At 41.8% G+C, this 24,126-nt stretch overlaps 1 protein-coding gene across 1 annotated transcript in view; it reads left to right on the forward strand.

Moving 5' to 3' along the window:
• The first annotated feature begins 18,150 nt into the window (after positions 1-18,150).
• The window catches only part of DCAF5 (DDB1 and CUL4 associated factor 5), an 88,231-nt gene continuing 82,255 nt past the window's right edge, over positions 18,151-24,126 (forward strand). Inside the window, exon 1 of the mRNA XM_075927343.2 lies at positions 18,151-18,454. Within this exon, the coding sequence (XP_075783458.2) occupies positions 18,241-18,454 (214 nt within the window). The 5' untranslated portion in view covers positions 18,151-18,240. The remainder of the gene's footprint in view (positions 18,455-24,126) is intronic.

The raw sequence follows: 24,126 nt of genomic DNA on the forward strand, positions 1-24,126 counted from the left end.
GGGGAAAAGGAGCAGAATATTAGCACTTCCAACTTCCATACCCCTCCCAGCTGTCCTCTAGCCCTATTCTGCAGGCCTGCTGCAGTACAGAGAAAATCAGAAAAGAGGCAGCACTGTGAAGAGACTTGCAGTGGCACAATGTCTTTCTGATACATCATATTGACTATAAATAGGTGTACAGCTACCAGGCCTTAACAGCTTACTTCTCACCTCAAGGTGAGCAGTGCAAATTTATTAATTGGTTCACCACTTCATCAATGAAAGTGGATATACCCCAGCCTTTGTAAAACTTGAGCAATTTACCAGACACTTTGGGCAAACTCTCTGGTAAAGATAAACAGTAAAACAAACATATTGACTACAACAGATAGATGTTAAGCAATTATAAATGACAAGCAAAAAGTCAAAGTTAGTTAGCAAAACAAATAAAATAAAAGCACACAGTCTAACTCTCAATCCCAACTGGCTAATCTAGATTAAGCAGTTTTTCTCACCCCAACTGGCTATTGCAGTTCTTAATATACAGGTTTGTCCTTTAAATCTGGGCCAATCATCTTTGCTGGAGTCTTCAGTCTTTCCAGTGTCTTTGTTGCTTGCAGCAGAATGACCCCTTATTGTGTTTGGTTTTACACCCTTAGTCCCATGTTTTTGGAGAATGCAAGTCCAGTGTGTCTAGGGGGAATGGCTGAGTCCCCAGGAAAGGTTGAACAATTCTCCTGGCGTGGACTCATGCAGGCAAATCATTAAATTGTAGCTCCCTTGCTGGGCAATGGTGATTGATGGTTCTTTTAACCATCAACCTGCATAGGTATTGGTTACTTTCCTTGCAGTTGTCTCCAAGGAGCTAATATCTGACTGATTCCCCAATTTACAGTTTTGTACCCCTAATCTGACTATAGAACAGGTCTTAACTCCACAGCCTCCAGTGAAACCCACATAGAACAGTGGGTTTCAGCTAATCATAACCTTTCCTGTGATACCTCACATGGTATGTTTTATATGCAAGATGACATTTATATATCAGTGACGATTATGGAGGTTACAGTGCACTCCCCAAGGTATAGAATGTCACAGTGGTTAAATGTATTAGGTTCAGATGATCTTCCTGAGAAAGTAAGTGTCTCCACTTTAACAAAAGTGTATAACAAAGGAAGGGGGTTTAAGAGATTATTTAAACTATGAGCTTTGAAAATATGTGCTTAAGAGCACTCAGGTATAAGAGGTAAGGCCTGGTCTACACATAGATTTTGTACTAGTATAACTATTTCTTTTAGGGTTTTTTTTTTAAATAACTAATGTAAATTCAGTTGTATCAGTAAAAAGGTGCCTTATGATCCTGGAGTATTTGCAGAACTTCAAGAGGAACCAAAGGAGTGGGAAACATGATGATTCTTTGGAGGACAGATTGCTGTGGGACATAGCAAGAACCAGTTCAAGGTTGTTGGTGGCATTCACAGAACAGTTGAAAATGGTGGAGAGCTGCTTCTGGGCCCATGTCATGGTCATGAGGGATGGCCAGCAGCCTGGGGACTAAGGGATTAACTGTACCTAGCCAGGTAGCCAATAGAAATGCAGATGGGATTTCAAACTGGGACAAAGGAATTTTGGGTTTTTCTTTCTTTGTCCCTGAGTTTTTCTCTCCAGACACTGAGGTGGACAGGCAAAATATCTCTCTCCAAGAAAAGACTCGTCACTATCTGTAAGTAGGGCAAAGTTTAGATAAATCCATTAGGTTTTATTGTTTTATGGTTTGGGACTGTGGATATGATGTCAGTGAATTCAGAAATGGGTTTTCCTCTCTTTTGTAACTAAGTTTTGGTCCCCGTGGGAAAATTCCCCATGAGTTTATTAATTGGTGGCTCTTATCATGTAGCCAATCCAATTATGCTTATAACAAGAGTATTGTGGTGATAATAAAAGTTCTTTCTATTTTATTAACTTGGCATTGGTTAATTTTTGTGTCCTGGTTTTACTTTAGGGCTGAGATTTCCTAAGTGATCTCTTCCCTGGTTTTCTTACTGTTATTTGGGTGGTAGCAGCAGATTTTTATCCCCAAAATCTAGGTTTTTAGGATTTTGGGAGGAAATTTTATACCAAAACCTGGAAAAACAAGATTTTGGGGTACTTTTGCGGGCCCCCACTTCTGCATTCATTGTGTCAGAGTGGGGATTTATCCTTGACAGCCCAATAAATTAAGGTGACCAGAATTTGAAAATGTGCGAGGAGGACACTGAGTTGACAAAAAAGCATACTTGTATATGTATATAATAATCATATAAATAAATTATCACAATATGAGTTGTCTTATAAGACAGACTTAACAAAAACAAACATACAACATTAAAAACATCAATATTTGCTGCTCTTTTAAGAAATTAAAAATCTCGATCCATTTTTTATCAATTTCACGTTCAGTCCGTTCATTGTCTTTTATTATATTGTTAATTCTTCGTACTTCGTTGAACAATAAATTGTCATTTATTGTGATGCTAAATTTTTCTTTAATGAATAAAACTGTTTCAAGGATTTTATTCCATTGAATTTCTTCATTCAGCAGAATCCAATCAAACACGTACACTGGTTTGTCATGCTTAGTCCAATTTTCTAGATATTCAAGAGCATTTTTATATAAACTGATTGCCTCCCTTGTAAATTCTTTCTTCATTCCCGGATTGCTCTCTTGTAATTTGTTTAAATTAGTAATTACAACCAATAGAAGGAAGTTGGACTCAAGACGTGATTAAAGTTGCTCCTTTAATTGTTTAATATGCAATCCCACTTCTGTAGAAGTTATATGCTCTTTTTCAATACGTTTTATAACTGACTGGAACAAAGTTGCTTGATTGTGAACAAAATACAGAGTTACTCCAGCAGATTCATTCTTTAAAAAGTTTTTCAAGATCAGTGGACATTTTTCCAAACTTAGAAAATATGATTTTAAAGGCTCGAATAATTGCAGCACTCGTTCAATGGCTGGCATTAAAGCTAACTATCTTGTTTTCGACTATCCCAACAGTTTTTATATTCAACTAAGGCTTCTTTGCAAAAAGTCTTTAATGATGTAACTCTTACAGTGAATCGTTCAAAATGTAAATAAATTTGAGGTATAACAACTTCAACATCGATGGACATTAAGCTTGATGCTGTATTGATGGCATTAGATACAATATGTGCATTGCAACCATTTCCAATAATCGTTTTCCCAAGTAAATGCATCATTTTCTTATGAACATTTTTATCGCCTTTGTGATTTACACTGCCAAAATTGGTATTTGTGTTATCGGCATACATCGCAATAACTTTATCATTCAAATTATGATTATCCATTAATTTTTTGATATGATTGGATATTATTTCAGATGTCTCACCATCAATTGCTTCCACATTCAAAACTTTGATTTGAATACCATTTTCAAAACTGAAGTAACGAACTAACACAGGATACAACTTTGTATCTTTGTGGTTTGAAGCATCCAAAAGAAGTGTAACAAATTTAGCTTCATCTAAATCTTTCTTCAAATTCTCTTGTGCATAAGTTTGAAAAACGTTGCAAATAATAGCTTCTCCTTTACTTCTGGCACAATGGAATTTTTTATTATAAAGTACTCTATTCAGTTTTGATGTACAGTCCATACTCTGAAAACTTTGATTGTGCATCACAGTGTGGTACGCAGTCAGACCTTTGGCAGATGCTAAATTCTTTTAGTCTTCTCCAAATGATATACTTCCTAAGAAGTCTGTAACTTTCTGGGACATTGATGCTGATGTTAAAGAATGTTGATGTTTGTTTGAGGAATCATGCTTTGTTATGCTGGATCGGCCACCTGCTGCCACACTGAATTCCACCGAACAGACAGTACACTTCACTAATGAATCATCTCTTGTTTCATCCGCAATTCTGATGAAAGGAAATTCCTTTTTTAAATTCTCATTGAAATGGCATTTTCTTTTCTTCAACATTTTTAGGGTTAATTGTGTCAACTAAAAAATCACATTGACATTAAATTAAAATGGCTCAAAATAAACAATAAAATTTCATAAATACCCTCTAAGTGTACTTTTACTGTATATTAAGCCTTTTAACAGGGGTTCAATTGCAGTATAATGATACTTTAAAAAAACAGCGGGATTCTTCTTTTTTTTTTGGCAAAGTAGGACAAGAAGGACAATTTTTTTCAAAGGAGGACAAAAGGAGGACATAATTATTGGGGAGGACAAGGCCCTCAAAAGGAGGACTGTCTTCCTCAAAGGAGGACGTCTGGTCACTTTAAATAAATAAGCACTGATTGGTGGGATTGCATTATAATGCAGGTTTGGAATGACTAATAGCAGCTGTAGAATTTTCAGATGTGTAAGGCCACATTCCTCCATCTGTGTACTGAGCTTGCCCCAGCCCTCCAGTTTAGGGACACCAAATGAGCGCTGCACTGACAGTGGAGAAGAAAATGGCAGTCACACTGTGGAAACTTGCAATGGCAGATTGCTACTTGTTAGTTGGGAATCAATCTAGCATCAGGAAATCCACTGCAATGGCCATGGTGATGCAAGTGTGACTCCTGCTACAGAGAGCTGTGACTTTGGTCAATGTGTAGGACATAGTGGATTTGCAGCAACAGGATTCCCAAACTGCAGTGTAATGATAGATGATATGCATCCTCTTATTTTGGCATCAGACCACCTTGCTCATGAGTACATCAACAGAAAGGGATACTTTTCTATGGTTATGCAGGAGATGCTTCACTAACATCAGACAGAGAAGGTCTATGCAATTCACATCTTTGAGAACACAGACCTTTTCAGAAAGCTGAAAGGAAATACATCTTTCCCAATTGCTAAATTTACCACTGGGAATGTTAAAATGCCAACAGTGATCCTAGGGACCCACTCTACTCCTTGCTTCCCTGGTTCATGAACCTGTAGACTGGCCACCTTGACAGCAATAAGAAATGATTCAACTACTGGCTCAGCAAGTTTAGAATGACAGTTGAATGTGCCTTTGGTCATTTGAAGGTTGCTGACATATTGGTAAAATCCCAGTGGTTATAGCTGCCTGCTGTGTCCTGCACAATATCTATGAAGAAAAGTAAGAAAAGTTGCCACCAAGATGGGAGGGCAAAGGTGCTCTGTCTGTCTGCTGAATTTGAACTGCCAGATACAAGGGCAATTAAAAGAGCTTAATGCAGCATTATATGGCTCAAGGAGGCTTTAAAAAAACATAGTAATAGAGACCAGAATAGTGTGTATAGTCAAAGTGTGTTCTACCTGGCCCTGCTCTTTTGCTGTCTGCTAGGAATTGTGTGGTGACTACTGTAGGAATATAACATTGTTAATATACCTATTAATTTTGTTTCTGAGTGATTCTATGACTTGTGTGGCACTATTCAGGAAGAGGTGATTTGTTGATGTCAGAAATGCTGAGCAGTTGTGAACTAATAAAGATGAATTATTCAATAACATTTTATTCTGTAATAAAATCAGTGCAAACACCCATGCAATTTTAAAACAATACATTAAAAACATAATACAACTCAAAAAATCATGAGAACAGTACTTTTGAACAAGAAAGAACATTCATATCTATTTCAGTTACACACACACCACCTATGGACTTCACAGGTCTGGGTATGTAAAATTGTGGTAGTCTTTAATATTTCCTGGGATGGAGTGATAGGGTAATCTTGTGACTCATGATGCTACCTGCAATGTTGGGGCGGGGGGCAGAATTGTGATGCTGGCGGACCAGGTTGCAGTTCATGCGAAGGCACCTACATCTCACTGAAAACCAACAGATGCCTATCTGGAAACCAGTCTGGTTCACTTATGTGTTAGCATTGTTAAAATAGGCATTAAATTTATAGAGATGTGTTTAATGTGTGGACTTTATGAAAGGAGGAGGGATAGCTCAGTGGTTTGAGCATTGGCCTGCTAAACCCAGGGTTGTGAGTTCAATCCTTGTGGAGTCCATTTAGGGATTTGGGGCAAAAATTTGTCTGGGATGGTACTTGGTCTTGCTATGAAGGCAGGGGACTGGACTCAATGACCTTTTAAGGTCCCTTCCAGTTCTAGGAGATAGGCTTGGGTGGTTTCCATATGCATTAATCTCACTTATAATATCCCATGGTATAAGGTAATATTTGTTTACTTTGTAACTGCAGTAAGTGTTTGCTATGAAATTGGAAACCACACAGTTAGGAGAGAAATATTTCCACATGTGAAATAATACTAGTTTACCACAAGAGGTATCATTTCCTGATCAAGAAAAGAAGGCACACAGACGTCAGACAAACCATTGTGGAACATCAGTAGACAAAAGACTTTGTGATTGCTCCCCCCGCAAACCCATGAAGTGGAGACATGCACAAACACTTGTCCCATCAGCTTAAGTTCTGGGGAAAGGAAAAATGTTGCCACTATGCTGCTTGAAATGTGGAGATGGCAATATTTCTTAAGCATAAGCAAGGCAACCCCACGTTGCTTAGTTTAGGGTAGTCTTCCAGGACGTAATAAAACAGTTCCCACTGTTTCCTTTTGGAACCTAAGACTAACACATTTGTATGTGTATGTTTACATGGTTTAACCTTGTAATTCTCATTCCTTTTTCCTAGTTAATAAATCTTTAGTTTAGTGAAGATTGGCTACACGTGCTGTCTCTGGCAAGAGCTCTAAAGTACAACTGACTGGGATAAGTGATTAGTTGTTTGGGATTGAGATTAACCTGAAAATTAATTTTTAGCGTAAGGGACAATCTATCACAAAGGAAGGCTTCCCTGGGTGACAAGATAGACTGGAGAGTCCAAGGGAAGTGTCTGTGGCTCCATGATAAAGTTGTTATAGTGTTTTAGGAATTCAGACTTGTTACTTTGTTCTAGACATCTAATTCTAGAACAGATAATCAGTATGGGGTTTGAGCCTTTTTCCTTGACAGTTTGCTCTGAAGTTGGTACTCATGTTTGAGAGAGACTCCAGATAACTTGACAGGAGTATAAGGTGGTCCTGATATTGAGCTCTCCATGGGCTGCAGCCTGGGATTTTTGAACTTGTAGGTTCAAGTATGGTGCATTTATATTTGCTAAGAAGCCGCATTATGTCCTGATGTATCACTTTCTGCTTTTCCTGCTGGGCCTTTCTCCTCTCCATTCATTCCTTCTCCAGGCTGCCTGCAATGTTCATCCTCCAAGCCCAGTCTGAAGCAGCTCTGGCTTGCAAGGTCTCATTGACCATATCATCCTGAATCCTCTTCCACCTCTTTATCTGTCTCAGGCCTTCCATGGCTCTAGAGTGAGAGACCGTGAAGGCCGCAAAGGCAGCATCAGAAAATAAACCACACAGAGACACCATTGTCAGTATATTTCCTTGCAGAAAGCGAAACTTAAAATGCTGAATTGTTACCCAACATTCTTTGTTACCCAACATTCTTACACATTTTACATTTTTAAGCAGTTTAAATTCTCACTTCTGTTTAGGATTGCTTGTGCCAGTCACAGCAGTAGCCATGATGAGTATGGCCCACCATTGGATGGGGAAATGAGGAAGAAATTGCTCAGTTGCATGATTCTATTAATATAGGGAAATGGCACTGAATACTGGCACCATTTTCCACAGGCAGTGGTAATTTTAGCTGATTTCTCACTCTTGAGGATAACATTCTAAAGGTCCCTGGGCCCATATGCTGCTAGCCTATGTTCTGCAATAGCATCTAAGAAGTGTTTATCACTGAGTGCCATAGGCACCAACTCCATGGGTGCTCAGGTGCTGAAGCATCTACAGAAAAAAATTAGTGTGCATTTAAGCATCCACTGGCAGCCAACTCCTTTCTTTCCTGTCTGTTGGGGGAGGGGCACTCGTTTTGTTGTTGATTTTTTATGTCCTCCATTTTGTTTTCCTCTTTTAGATGGAAGCCAGCCTCCTGGTTACCATCTCCTGTCAGAAAAGAGCAGGAAAAAAAGAGGAAAAGTGGGGAAAATGGGTCACATGACTCTAATCTGCCCAGTAACCAGATGGTTCTTAAGGGGAGTTGACCCTGCCCACAGGGCTCTCTGTGTCCATATCATCAGTAAACCCAGTGGTGCTAGGATGACAGCTAGCAGGCTGTTTGGCTTTCTAGGCCATCTGGGCAGAAGCCAGCCTGGTTGCTGACAGCCCTTTGTGGTGCAGCAATCCAGTTTCACAGCTGTAACGACTGCTAGCACAAAGTTTATTTGTTTTAGTTAGGAGGCTGCATCAGGGCCAGTCACACACATACACATACATACCATCTTGTCCTCCTGTCCGCATACCGCACGCAGGACAGCATGTCAAGTATAGAAGAAAAAAGACCAGAAGCAAGAAGAGTGTCCACCTACCTGGGTCTCTGCAACTCCGTCCCGTCTCTGCTTGTTCCTTTTCCTCAGCCGGAAGACATTCACCTACTTCTCTTCTCCAGACATCGAGACAGTGGTAGGACTGTTAAACCATTCCTATCTTGTGTTCTGGCCTCATGCCAGGCTTCATTTATGACAACCGGATTTTATATTTGCCTTCTAAGTTTAGTATTTTGTTAAATAAAGCAGTTGTTGTTTCAGCCATTTCTGTTTGATTTGATTAATGCCCAGTGATACAGATATGGTACAGGTGTAGAACCTGTGTTCTAAAAAGCAGGATTCAGTCCTGGTCTAACACATCCACTGGTGGCCCCATCGTCAACTCCTCTCTCCCTCCTAGTGCCTCCTATCTGCTGCAAGCAACAGTTTTGTGGTGTGTAGGAGGCTCTCAAAGGAAAGGGGAAGAGTAGGAACAGGGCATTCTCAGGGGAGAGATAGGAAGAAGCAGGGGCAGGAAGAGGCGAGGCAGTGGCAGAGACTTGAGGGAAGGGGTGGGATAGAGAAGGGATTTGTGACTTGGGCTCTGAGGAGGTACCCATGGTGCTGCATTGGAGGGACGTGACTGTCTCTGCCAAGCATGACATGCATCTCTTTGTAAAAGCTGCTGGTCTGTGTCTTAGTACCAGGTCAATTCTTGGCTTCCCTGGCCTTCTGACGTACCTGTCACAACTCCTTGGCTGTCTGGTGGCACTGCTACTATACTGGTCCCTGTTGTACCCCTTCTCCTGCATCCCCTGAGCAATCTGCTCATAGATGTCCATGTTTCTATGCCTGGTTCAAAGCTGTGCCTACATAGCCTTTTCTCCCACCAGACCCAGGAGATACAATATCTCCTGTCTACTCTAGGAGTGTGTTGCTGGGCATGGTCAGCTGGGCAATAGCACACAACAGTGAAGAGCTGCTAGGTATGCTCACCAAGCTGGGCAACAAGGAAACGGAATTTCAAAAATAAATTTGCAGAACTATAAAGGGAAACGATGGAGCTTCCAGTCTCCATGACAGTAAGGAAGTGGAATTCACAACCGTGAGCAGAGCAGTCAGTGTGGGGCATTGTGGGGCCTGAAGGAATTACTGGGGGACGGTTAGGATCTCTACATATGCACTGTGTTAACCCTAAGTACATGCACTGTCGTTCTGTGCCACTCCAGGACATGGTGTTCCTGTGCTGGTATAACAGGACACTTATTGTGGTGGATGATTGTCATGGCTCAATTCCCCAACCTGATACTTTGAGTGTAGCTATGGGGGCCGGCTAGCAGAATAAACTCTGTAAGGACCTGTCTCTGTAATTCCCCTGAGACAAACTTGTCGGGTCTCAGTTTCCCTGAGACCCCGAAGGAAGACGATCAGTCACTGCCACTACCCAAGTGAAGTGAAAAAATAAAATAAAATAAACCCTTTTCCAGGGAAGAGAACTCTTGGGAATCCCTTCCCTAAGGCAAAGCTCTCCCCCATGTCCCAATTTCCATTTTGCTTGGAATTGGGAAAACAGAGGCAATCCGCAGAGAACAATGGGGCTTTGCTCCTCCCAGGTTACAGCCACATAGGCTTAAGGACACAACAATCAGCCAATACTGGTTAATCAAAACAAAAAGGAAAACACCTTTATTATCAAAACAAAACTATTGTTGCAAGCATAATAAATGACTGGGTGTTAAAAGCCATGGAGCGAAATAGATTCAGGGGAAATCTCTGGGTTGTAAACCTTAGTTACAAAAGAGAAAAACAGTTAACCAACACTGACATGATTTTCCAACCCCCAAACAAGTAAAACAATCAAACCTGATGGACTATCTAAACTTTTCCGTACTTACACATTTCAAGGAGTCCATTCATAGGAGAGCCTAACTCCCTTGTTACCTAGGGGAAAAACTGCTCTGATCTCAAAAAAAAAGAAGAGAGGGAAAAAAAGCCCCTCTCTTGGTTTGAAATTCCTATCTGCATTTCATTGGCTTAATGCCCGAAGTCCCTTCATTCAGGTGCATTTCCAGAGTTGCTTAATCCTTTCCTCACTCTTCAGATAAGTCAGATTTTCCTTAGCAGCTCTCATTCATGACAGTGACCAATTTGACTGTGGATGTATGACTGCCAAGTTGATGTAAACCACAGGTGGTGCGTGAATCATTCATTTGGGTAGACTTGTATGCGACTGCTGGAAGCTCCCTAGAAGTAGAGGGGGCACCAATGCTTGGACAATGGCCCTGTGCCACAAGGTCTTGGTGCACTTTGCCTCTTTCCTTGAGATCTGCCCCCACTTTACCCTCTCACCCACTCCTCTTTTGCCTTTTCCCTCAAAGCGCTCTCCAACCCCTTACCTGAGCCTAACCAAATGAGTAAACATTAAATACACACTCATTCTTATTTATGAGAAACCTATTTCAAGCAGTTAACTGGAACCTTTGCATCTGTAAGCAGTAGGGCTGCCTGGTTAGCTAACAGAGACTCTGTCTTTCAGTAGTCTGATCTGAGATCTCTGTGCAAAGGTTTTGGCCAAAGATCCCGGGTTTTTTTAAATAACAGTATTAGCTCATTCCTTAATGGGAGAGAAAAATGCAGTATGACTCAGTATTCAAAGGAAAATCAATGGTAACCAATAATCAAAAAGAGGCTCAAATTCAGAAATATAAAGGGCTGTTAGTAGACAATGAACAAAGAGCCATATGTAATCCCACTGGTCCACTGATAATTAAAGTACATATTGGTTGGGGCCCAATCCTGCAATCCTCATCAAAATCTCATTTTAAGAAATTGTAACTTACTTTTTAAGTCAAAATGTGAACCAAGTGTGATTACTGCAGTGATTCTTGCCTAGTGTTTAAAGAGAAAATGCCCTATTTTCCCACTGAGGAATAGATTAAAGCATCAACATTATTAACTATTTTATTGCACATGTAAGAAATGAGAGGGTTGGTCATTTTATGAAGATTTGCAACTTTTAAGTGACATTGGATCTAAGAGTCACCAATAGAAGGTGCCTGGGGGAAGACCACTTTTTCCAGCTTCCCCTGTCTGACCTGTGAAACAAACAAGCCAAACAGGAAGAATGGAGCACATCAGGGATCTGAACCCCACCAAGAAGGAAATCTGTCCCAGAAAACCCAGAGGGATAGTCAAGCTCCTTTACAAGGAATCAGTTCCACACAGCTCAATAGGGCACTGAAGCTCCTCAAGAGGAGGTGAAACCAGCAGATCTGAACTACACTAAGAGGAAGCTTAAGTTAGAAGAACCCAGCACAGAATGGGTTATCATATGTTCAACATCTGCACAATCTACTGTGAGTGACATCTTGTTCTGGCATTTCAAGTGGGTGGGGCTTCATTTACTTACAGACGCAGCCTGGGTTGCAGGCAGAATATAGAATAACACAAGCAAGCTGTTCAGCTGTCAAGATAGAAAGGAAGTGGTGGATTTTTTGTATGTTGTAAAAGAGGGAAAAGTCAAAGGATTTTGTCATTGCCCAGTAGGTGGGAACCAAGAGCAGCTCCTATGTTTTGGGTCAGAATAAATTCAGAATTACTTAAGGTAATATAAATGTGCTGTGCGATCCTCAGAAAGCTCTTGACAGTTATATAGGTGCAAGTGCTATTATTATTAGAATGATCTCCTATTTTAAAATGCCCAAGTAAGATCTAGAGATCTAAAAGTTAAAATGTTTTTTTTCCTCTTTATGAACATTTAAGAAAAAAATCCTATAACTGCTAAACTGAGCAAATCTGGTACATGATGACAGAGAAATAATAAACAGTCAATGTTAGTCACACTGCTTAACATATTTCTGGTTCATGCAGTTCAGATATTGCAGGCATGAAGACAGTAGAAAAACTGAATAAACTAGACTAGAATAAAACTTCACTCTGCCCTTTTTGTGGACACTTTTCAGAATGGAACTACATTTAAAAGAAACCTCTTAATATAAAATATTGTTCTGAGTTCTTTTTATTGTTTTGCTTACATACAAACTATGAAAATTAAATATGTACATCCCAATATTACAGAATTTATTAATACAATATAACAATACAGTCTGTCAGTAAAACATTCAGTATGAGATAGAAAATAGTAGGCAATTCAATCTCAATTGTCTGAAAAGTAAATCGGGTTTTGCATCCTTTGTGCAAGGCAGTGGCCATACCCATAGGTATCACTGGGTGAAATCATGCCCTGATTGAATTCAATGGGAGTTATACCTGTGAGGTCAGGACTACCCAATGAATCCAGGTCTACAAAAATGTAACTATTAGTAAGCTAACCAATTAAATCTCTTATCCAGCCTTCCCCACTTCAACTATAATTCTCTAGGCAGGCATTAAGACTCCTAAACTCAGACATGTCAAATGTAACTTGTTGGGTACAAGGCTCATTCATTAGCATGCTATCTCATTCTTGCACACATTCATAGCATCTCTCAGTCATTCTGAATAAATATATAAAGATTTTAAATATTTTTACTTGCGTGCTGAAAGAGACAACAATACCTCCAGGGTCTCAGGCACCCCTTAAAGTAAAGGTCACCAAACCATGGGACTCAGTCACCCCCCTAAGGGGGTGCAGGAAAGTAAAAGAGGGAAAGGCATGGCAGGGCCCAGGTCAGTCTCTACTGGGGGCAGGTAGTGAGTGCCACCCAACCCCATTCTACTCCCAACTCTGCTTTAGCCCCTCCTCCAGCTGCAGCACTGGCTCCTTGCCCCACACTCAGACTCAGCTCTGGCCAGCCCAGAACACCTCCAACTGTGGCTCCAGCCTTGTCCTCCTTACCCCGTCCACATAGCTCTCCCCTTCCCAGAGCCCCAGTCCTGAGTGGAAAAGGGCATGACCCTGAAAAGTTTAGAGACCATTGGCTTAGAGCTTGGAAAGCTGCTGTCCAAGCTTGTGTACTGTGGTAACCATGGAGACTACAGGCCCCTGTTTGATACACATGCAAGAGAAGAGAGAAGGCTATGTAGGATTTTTTTGTGTGTGAATATTTGATGGTCAAACAAAATATGAGTTTATCCAAAAATGAGCAGGTGTTCAAAATTGAAAACCACACTGGACAAAATTCATGGCCCTTCATTGTCCCAGTAGCCCACAAGACTTATTTTTTTAAAATATGGTCAAGTTCCCATTACTGCCCAGCTTTACCAGTTTTGCCCTAGTTTTTACCCCACTCACATGCAGGAGAAGAGAGAGCATTTAGTCTTGTTCGAAAGAATGAGACACCTTTCAGACCTAACTCTGGGCTACATGGGACACTGCTTTCTATTATCCAAGTGTCGCTGGCAAATCTTCAGCAATGATTCAAGTTTGAGCCACCAAAAGAAGTTATAAAAATAGCAAAGGGGGCTACATGACAATATAACAAAGCACATTAGAAATTAAGAGAAATGTGACATCTGAATCTTTCGTCTATGATTTGTTAGCTTCAAATTAATTACATTAAATTATTTGACATGCATTTAATATTTCATTTTAATTATTTTGTTTTAATTTATTTTGCATGTATTCATTTTGAAATCTGATTATTTTAGTTTGCTGTAAATGCAATAAATGAGCAATAATATCCAAACCAAATATTATTTGTACTAGAAAGTGTTTTCCAAATAGATGGTCACTATGACAAAGTGATGTGCAAAAATAAACATTGTATTGATAAAACACTTTTCTTTTTTTGTTAGGTTTATATAAAAACAGTTTATTATTAAATATGTATCTTGTTCTGTCCACTGACTGTGTGCCTAAACAAGGGGTTATTAACTTTGGTCGTCAGGGATCTCCAACCATCCAGACTTTTCCAACCAGCAAATAATTGGTTTTATTAAAATCCACTGGTTTCATTGCATGTGTCTTATACCTAATATGAATTAGGACATTTAAGCATTTTTATGCAATATTAAGCAGTCTAAATTTTGAAACAAACTAATAACGGCTGATTGGATTAAAAACCAGGACTACTGGATGTCATCCAAGACAGAACTCCCCTCCTGTATTAAGCAATGACCTAACACACGCCCCTGGAAACTCACTCTTTGGCCTTGAATCTCACTTGTTGAGGCTGGAAATCTCTTACAGACTGTCAAACTCTTGGCATCTCTGCAAACTATTTAAGCCATTGAAAGTTGTGCCATTTCCACAGTGGTTGCTGGAGCAGGCCTGAAATACACAAAAAGAATCTTCCCCATAGAAAACACTACCTTCTATGTTCATTATGTTAGCTGCCACTATTTCTCTAGTGTAGGGATTTGATGAATTTACAGAATATTTCAAGCCTTCAATTCTCAAAAAGATTGGTGTGTCTGTTTTGGTGACGCAGAATAAAAAGCAAAATCCCCAAACCCATCAACCAAAACACGGTGTCCTCAAATGCTTCAAGTGGTAACCTGATAAAATTCAAATGGTCTGATGCAGGAAGTTTCCCATCCTCCCCAGCCTGGCTTGCACAAGTAAGCCCTGTAATATATTCATATTGATCAGACTGAGGTAGTCAGGAATAAATACAACAGAATAATCTTCTCAAAAAGCAAAATGTGCCCTGCTCCTACTCAGCAACATAGTTAATGATAATTATTTAAAGATTATAATTCTACTTTTAAGATCATTCTCAGAGGAAATAGGGTGAAAAACAAATCTCAGCATTTTTTATCAAACAAATAATGAATTTAGACTTTGTGAGAAAAATGACCTTTAGTAGCACTGGTGAGTAGCTTTGCCATAATTTTTCTTTCAAATAAACCCATAGGTTCTCCATGTAATATTTTCCCTCTCATCACTCACAGATTGTTTTCTACAGATCAAAACTTCAATTAGGTAATACAGAAAAGTTCTGGTATATTTTGTTTTGAAGATAACCTTTACATGTGCTCATCTGTACAGAGCACAAAGCTTTTCCTTGGCATTGGTCCCAGACTGCAGAACAAACTCCCCCAGGAACTGAGAACTACCATAAAATTTACCGTCTTCCTCTCCAAATTCAAGGCACATGTACATATTTATTGTAAAAAAACCCTAAAAAGCTACCAATACTTTACTATGACCACACAATTTCCCCTTTGGGAAGAGGATGAATGAGAAAATGAACCACATCTGATATAAATGAATCATGTTGTTTACCATTTCCACTGGAAGATGCTCAGATGCTACAATGATGATAGCATTAGAATAGAATAGAATAGAATAGAATAGAATAGAATAGAATAGAAAGTGATGGAGACAGTTTTGTGCCTACAGAGGAACTGAAGTAATGTCACTAAAGGATGGCCTACTCAGGGAATCTTGGTTATTAGTGACCAACCACTAATTCAACTGTAAAAGGTGCAAATCTCTACTGTAGACAAGCAAAACTGCAATAAACTATAATTTTCATCAGTGTAGTTTATCCATGTCTGAAACTAGGGTAATTTGCACTCATGTAAATCATGACTCTTAGCAGCTTTGCTTGTCTACACTACGAATTTGCACCAGTACAGTACATTACTTAAAGCTGCAAAGAGGGAAAATTCTGGAAATTGACAAGGCCTAAGAAAAGTTAGGTATTAAATATGAAATCCTCAATATTAATATTGTTACAGTAATCACCGTTTCAAAAACATCCAGTGTTGGCTGGATGTTCTTGTCAAATTACAATTATGTGTTTATTATCTTTTGGGTTCAAACTGTATTTGGAGACATTTTCTCATACTGACATTTCATTTGTTTGGAAGAATGCTGTCATTTCATAGCACACTTTTAATAGTCCAATCTCAGATTTTATTAATATAATTGAAAGGGTTGTTGTTTTTTTTAAGTAATGCTTATAGTATTGTTGGCTAAAAAGTGTGGTTTGTAGGGTTTTGTGGTTTTTCTATAAGTCTTAGCCAAGAGGAATCCCAAAGCATTTTACTGACTTTATAGAATGAAATAATTTCATCTACTACTGCAAAGCATTCACCTTTAAGGTGGAACATGGCAGATGTTTAAGAGTATGCCATAGTGCAACACAATTTTGGTTGTGAAGTAAAGAAAGAAAACTTTTTTCTTGTTTACACTAGGATTTTGGGGACTCATAATTACTAACAAAGGCTGTTTTACCTATACAAGACTCAGACTAGGTCATGGATGTTTCCCACCTTCTTAGCCTTCCCTAAACTTCAACTTCCACAGGTTCGATAGTCTGCACCAATTGGGAATTATGCATCAAAAAATCCTAAGGCTACTTAAAGTGTATAGAAGTGACTTTGTGTGTCTCTCTGCAAGATGGGGCAGTATTGAGAATGTCTATATTGTACTTTAATTGCTGTTAGAATTATTTTCCTCTATAAACAGAAAATAAAAATATTTCCTCCCCCCCTACTGCACATATAGATACTATAGCAAAGCAAATTGTTACACCAGATTTGGGAAACAAATCCTGCTGAATTTCACCACATCTCATAGATTCACAGCAATCCACTAGATTGGAAATGGAAATCCTTGCTGAAATGTCAGTTTTCAGGGTAGGGGAGAGGAGAGAAAGGGGCATTCCCCCCTCTCAAATATCACCATTTGTTGACAAAAGAGAGTTCTGTAGAAGTTTACATTTTGGAGGGTAGGAGGGAAAGTGAAAACCTTGCAGAAATTCACAAGCATTTTCCAGTACAAGTCCCAAAGGTTCTGCCAATTTTACCTCAAAATCTGCTTCCCAAGGAGCTTTTAACAAGTATCAGAACAGGCTGGAACTCACTTCAGAAAAGCCCCTTTCCTCATGCTCAACTCCCACAATTTCAAGGTTTTTTCTAAAAAAAATTAAAAAATTGGCACCCCCCCCCTTTATTATGAGCTTCTATGAAAGCATCCCCACTAATGGTAATAAGTATCAGAGGGGTAGCCCTGTTAGTCTGAATCTGCAAAAACGAGAAGTCTTGTGGCACCTTATAGATTAACCGATTTATTGGAGCATGAGCTTTAGTGAGCAAAGACCCACTTTATCAGATGAAGTGGGTCTTTGCCCACGAAAGCTTATGCTCCAAAAAATATGTTAGTCTGTAAGGTACCACAGGACTTCTCGGTTGTTTTTACTAATGGTAATGTTTGTCTCAAGGGGTTATTTGGCAGCTTTGTTGGAAAAAAAAATTTCTCCTCCAGGCTCATTCTGGAGCGGACCCACCTTTTCTATTCATAGCCCTGAAGCTGTATCGACACCCAAGAACTTACCATGATGTTAATATATTTTTATCCTTCCCTTCCCAAAAATTAGCTGCATTTCCGCAATTTCCCACTACTAGGAACTTCATGGAGGGGAAAAAAAACCCTGGGCAAAGGGGAACGAATTCCAGGGACCCTAGAACCAAGTGCTGAACTCCAGGAAATGTAGTGCTTTCTGACGCTCAGCCATGCAATTGAGAGGCAACAGATTCCCGACGTCAGGCTGCCCCCTTTGACACCCTGATCACGCACTCCTGCCCCCATCCAAAGGCGCTACTAGTGCCGTCAGACAGCACCCCCCTTAAAATGGGAACCCATACGACACCTTGCTCCGTAATGGGAGAAGAACGTACTTCCGCAGAGATGTGCTGGAGGGCGGGGAGAAGGAGGAGGGTTTGAAATAAGTTCAGGAGCAAAACCAGGATGCCCTCCTAAGTAAGTCTGCGAGTAATTATAAACCAGCGTTAGGCATTAAACATCCACATACGTTGCCGCCGTCATCGCCACCAACAGTCAAACAAACCCAGGCAGCAGCAGAATTGCTTTAAGAAAAAGGCTGCAGCTGTGGATCAGCTGCTAGGGGGAGGAGGGGGAGGAGTTTAAGGGGGATCAGGAAGCAACGGAGTGTCTAACACCTCTCTCTGCTATGGCTGGCTAAAGAAAAAAATCATCATAACCATAACAGGGGGGGAGGGGAGACGGCAGAGAGTGAGGGGGGTGGGAAGCAGCAGCAGAGGCAGCAGCATGAAGAGAAGACTTGGGCTGGGGGGCAGCATGAGGTCCGTGGTGGGCTTCTTGTCCCAGCGGGGCGTGCAGGGGGACCCGCTGCTCACCCAGGACTTTCAGAGGAGACGCCTGCGGGGCTGCAGAAACCTCTACAAGAAGGACCTCCTGGGCCACTTCGGCTGTGTCAATGCCATTGAATTCTCCAACAATGGAGGCCAGTGGCTGGTCTCAGGTAAAGGAAACATCCTCTTCCCCCCCCCCCAAATCTTTTCCAGCTCCCCTACCCCGGCATCTTGCCTCCCTCCCCCACGCTCACCCAGGGAAGCGGGGAGTGTGATGGGGTTTCCAGTCCCCCCTCCCCCCAAAAGGACTAGTGCTCCCTAAGGAGGGATCTAAAATGGTTGACAGGTTCACGTGCCATTTTTGTTTTATTTTATTTGTGGGCAGTGGGGGTGGCATGAATCCCCAACAAAGTTTGCAGGAAAGTGTTTGGTGGTGGGGGGGCAGCACAGGGGGGTACATTTGCTTTATTGCGTGGTGAAGGTGTTGGGAGCCAGCTGGGCTGAAATTGTCAGAGCCCAGTGATGTGCCCCGCAAGCAGTCGGGGCAGAGGCGAGTGGGGGTGGTGCTGTGGAGCCGGTCGTTGAGTGGGGAACAGGGTGGGTCCAGTGGGCTGCTGGGGGGCAGGCACATGCTGTGTGTGCTGGGGGCCTGCCCTGGCTGAGGGGCTGCAGTGCGGGACCCTGCTGGGGTGGGTGGATCTGGGTGGCGTGGGACGCTCCTGAGGGGGGGAGGGCGCTGTTGGCTGGAAGCCCCCCCCCCCCTCCGTGGTGCCAGTGCCCGGCTGCGGGGAGGCCGGGGAGTGTGGCTGGGGAGCGGGCACTGTCAAGTAGCAGGAGAGGGCGCTGGCTTGATTTTAACTACCACTGGGAAGGGGGGAGCGGCCGCGGCGTGCCGTGTGCGGGTCCCCCCGGGGCTGCTGCAGGTGCCTCCTCCCCTGCGGTGCTTCAGCCGCTCCCCTCCGAGCGGAGGGGCAGGGAGCAAACTCCAGGCCGGGGCTTTGCTGGGAGCTGCAGGCCTCGCTCTCCTGGGCTCCTCATAGCGACAGGCCGGGGAATCGATGGCCTATTCCGCCCAGGGGAGGGGAGGCCGGTGGTTTGTAGAGAGCTGCTCCCTTGTAAGACGTGGTACCGGTAGCAGTTTCTGATTTGTAGGATGGCGAGGAACGGCTCCTATAACATATTAGTACCAGAAATAGCACAATCCTACAGGTAGCCCTTGCAAAAAGCGGTATGTGTGCAACTGCTCCCTGCAGCGACGTGCTACCCATAGCAGTTTGTGATTTGTACCATTGTAAAGCGCCTGCCACGCTCACCCGGCGCCCAAACCCTCACTGCTGGGGCGGGGGTTGCACTTCCCTTCCCTAGACCGAGACCCCCAATGCTGGGAGGGTCACAGCGCCCCGGGGAAGGAGGAGATCTGGTGCCCGTCTGGTGTAAGGAAAGGGCAGGCACCCCTCGCCTGCCCCAGCCATAGACCAGTGACTAAGAGGGTAAATGGGAAGGAGTCATGGCCCCCCACTGAAATGCAGGATCCTCCGGACTCGAGTGTGTCACAGCCCCCCACCTTTCTCCCTGTATGTGTGTTGGCAGGGGAAGGACAGAATCATCGCTTTCCTCCTTGCCAGGCAGCCAAAGTTCCCAAAATGGGGACACTGGAGACAGGAGTCACACTTCCCCTTCCTGACAGTAAGGGCCTTCCAAACAGTGCATGTTGCACAAAGTCCTCTACCCCATAGGGATGCAAAAGGGGATTATACCTTTTTTCCAGAATAAAGTTTGCCCTCCTTCAAAATGGGATAAAGGGAGAAGTTATGTTTTCCTGCCTCTCTGGCTTTCTGCTAACAATATTAGCACTAATAGCACATTGTGGGGATTTATGCCTCCGAAGTGTAAGGCCTTGCAGCCTTTGCTTTAAGAATGGATTCTGGTTTGTGAGAGTCCTAACATACTTGGTGCAAGCCAAACTGGGGAAATGTTCAGGATTCTTCCTGGGCACTACTTGATATGCTGTGAACAGTAACTGGAGACACTGGAGGGGGGGGGGGGGAAGGGTAAAAGGGGTGTTTTTTGCCTAGCCATAGTATATGGCAATAACACTTGTGCTTGAAAAACCCATTTGACTGGGCTGAGAGAATCTTTCCCAGGCAAATGCTATTAACCGCTGTGCAAATGAATTAAAAATTCTAGCCATAATGGTTGGAAAAGAGAACTTAAATATAAACAGGGTCTTGTCTACACAAGGAAATTTAGGTGCATAATTATACTGCTGTAACACCATGGTAACTCCCCATGTGGACATTTACTCTGAATTAAGTGTGTTCATGAGGCCAGTTGCTGCAATATAGTTGTTTGTAAATGTCTCTGTGTGGACAAGGCCTAAATCCACCAACAGCTCAAGTGCTGCTGCTGCTACTCTCTCATGATCTGTGTTAGAGCACAAATGACCAGTGTGTTGCTGCTGCTGCTGCTACTAAGGAGCCTATAGGTAGCAAGAGAAACTGACACACATCATATTAGTTTCACATTACTGCTGTTTGGAAAAGTCTTAGGATGTGGGTTCACAAATATTTATTAAGGCAACCCATTAATGGCATTTTGTCCTTTTGCGGGACCTCACCATTACATATATGCACCCTTCGCTCTGGCATCATAACTCTAATCATGGCCTGGTGAGGGGGTGGAGCCCAGAAGGTTGGGAGGTACATTGGAGAGTGATCTTGCCCCATATTTAGCCCACAGTAGTGGCTCCTGCTCTGTGGGGTTGGACTGGACTCCCCACTCTGGGTGTTGCCACTTGATGCATGGACTAATAACCGTAATCATTCAGGCTTTGTCTACACTAACACTTCTCATTGGTCAGGATGCTAGGGGGAAAAGCCACCCCCGACTGGCATATTTTTCATTATCAAAAGTGCAGGCATAGACTGTGCAATGTTGGCAAGAGAGCATTTCCTGATGACTTAGCTACTGTTGCTCATTGTGGATGGTATAAATGTGCCCATGAGAGAACTCTGTCCCACAGGCATAGAGTGGCTACACACTAGACCTTGCAGTGGTTCAGCTGAACTGCTCCAAGGTCCATAGTGTAGACATAGCCTTAGATTTGGACCTCTGCCACTCTGTCCTGGCCAAATTTTGAGTGAGTGGCATTACTGATGCTGGGAGATGTTCTCAACACTGTAGGACAGGAACCACTGCTGTGGGGTGAATGTAAGGCAGACTAAGTCTGTGGTGTCAGTGCATGGTAAATTTAGCCCTGGTTGTGGTGACCCTTTTTTTGGAATCTCTCTGACACACAGCATTTGGGAAACATTGCTTTAGGAGCCCCTTAAGTTTTATGGTGGAATTTATGTAGTTCCCTCAGTGTGTATCCCGTTCCTGGTTAGGGCTTCTCTTAAGTAGATATTTGTAGATTCATAGGAAAGGATAGGAATTCCTCATCTACATTGTTAATAACATTCGCAGAAGGAAATATCCTCTTTTGCACATCTTTGGAGGTCTACAGAAGTGCATAGCAATGGAGCTGTATTCTTTAGACCTCAGGAAATTATCAGGGGAAAAAATCCTTACAAGAACAATGTAAAATATTTAAAACACCAATTTTTAATTGACTGTTGTGACTCTAATGCAGTGTTTCCCAACCAGGTTTTCGCGGAACCTTGGGGTTCCACAGACCATCATCAGGGGTTCAGCGAGAAATCGTGGAATTAATAAATTTTTTTTCTTACAATGTAAGCAGATATAGCTATAGATAACAGCTCTTTACAAATAAATTTTCTTGACAGTAATTTGGCAGTAATTGAATTGCGCTCCCTGCTGTCAACTTTTTATGGCCAAGCAAATGTTTTCATTTGGGTAGGGGTTCCTCCGGATATGAAAAATTATTTTAGGGGTTCCTCCATGGGGGAAAGGTTGGGAATCACAGGTCTAATGGTTAAGGTTAAATTTACTAGAAACTCAAGATATTAGGAATTAGGATAACTTACACTAGGTGTACAAACCTACCTTAACTTTGTCTTTGTATTGGTAGTCTGAGTTTCTCATTTTTCTTGGGGTTTCATAGCCATTGTTGCAAACTGTTTCCCCTTATTAGTGACCATAAAATCAGTGTTTTACATTATCAAGTAATGGCAGACAGGTGCTCAGTTGCTCATTTAACAGTTAGATGTTAAAAGGCAAAAGCATTTATGGATTCTACATTAAATTCCATATAATTAAGTATAGACTTTATTAAAGCTAAACTAGAAAGAGCATGATTATTTTTAAAGGTATCGTTAATGTTTAAACTATGAACAACAGAAGAGGCAGGCAATGAAATTCATTGGGGAGAAGGACTCAAATGAAAGCTAAGGGAGGTTAGCTCAGGCATTTCTTCCTCTAAAGTTTAACAGTCAGGATGCTGAAGTAGAGGAGATGCTTACTGATCTAGTAGTAGCCTGGGAATGAGAACAGAGGGAATGCAAATAGTAAAATTCTGCAACTGGAAAACTGTCTTGATATAATAATTATTTTAGTTCTCCAGTTATCATAATCTGTCTCTCAATTTGGCAATTGAATTGTTTGTAACTTAGACTTCAAATGAAGCACAAATGCATTCATTCTACAGATACTGATTGTTAGCACAGTTCTCTGCTCTATTATTTGTAATGTCCTCTGGGTACACATCCCATGCTTCCTGACACAGTTATTAGAAACAGTGGGTCCTAAGGGAGTTTGCAAGGCTGCTTACTGGTTCAGTAAATGCATTTGTGATCGCCTAAACCTTGTTTACATTACAGCTCCAACTGGTTTTCCAGTTAGAATATTTGGGAAGATTTTCCACTGTGGGGACAGGGATTTGTTACCAGTAAATTTTAAAATAGGATTTCAATGAAACCATTTTACTGTTATTTTAAATCTTAATTTAAAATTTGATCATTTGTCCTGTATATGAGATTTTTATCTAGACTCATCCAGTGAAGTAAGTTCTTTCATTTTTAATATTACACATTTTTTTTTGTTGGGCTACAAAGTGTAAAAGCCAGTGAGTTTCTTGAACCCTCGTGGGACCCTCTTTCCCCTACCCCCCTTTTTTAAGGGTGACTACATTTGGAAGCTCCATGTTGAATTCACTTGAAATGTAATGGGTTTGGAGCATTGCTAGAAGTTTTCTAACTGTTAGTCTTGAGGTTCCTATTCTTTTTGTTGTGTCTTTAACTTGTTGACTTGTTTTACTGTCAGATTAATAGTGGCACTTCATAGAGAGGCAGAAGTGGAAAATACATTATATAGGGAAATGAGAGATGTAAGGGGGGGGGGGGTAGAGGAAAGAAAAGAAGGACGCACACAGATTCTGAAGACCACTGCTTAGTCTATGTACATGTGGCTCTATAGTTTGGATTATGAGGGAGTAAATTGTAGCACATATGGACTAAGAATGCTAAGTAAGTAGAGATGTTAGCTAGCGTGTAATTGAATAGTCGTGTAACTGCATAAAATTGTAGTGGTTACATGACTATTCACTAGTCCCCTGGGGGCAGACCAGCAGCCAGTGCACTCTCTGCCTCACTCTTGGGGAGCCCTTTGCCACCCTGCGTTGCTGCCTCTCTATTAGAGAGGCAGCAGCGTGGGGTGACAGGTGGGAGCCAGTCCGCAAGGGGAGCTGGTTTAAAAACCAGCTCCCCACACAGAGTGGCTCTTGCTTGCTGCCCTGCACTGCTGCCTCTGATACAAAAGCTGCTCAGTGTCAGTCTCCCTGCCCCATGCAGAGCTACCCCCGTACACAGGCTTCTACCTGGCCCCCCAGCCTCTTTGGGAGGTAGCAAGGGGGTGCGGGTAGCTTTGTGGAGCCAGCTTTCAAGGT

This window comes from Pelodiscus sinensis, chromosome 5 (assembly GCF_052426305.1).
Source record: "Pelodiscus sinensis isolate ZL-2025 chromosome 5, ASM5242630v1, whole genome shotgun sequence".
In the NCBI taxonomy this organism is placed as follows: Eukaryota; Metazoa; Chordata; order Testudines; family Trionychidae; genus Pelodiscus; species Pelodiscus sinensis.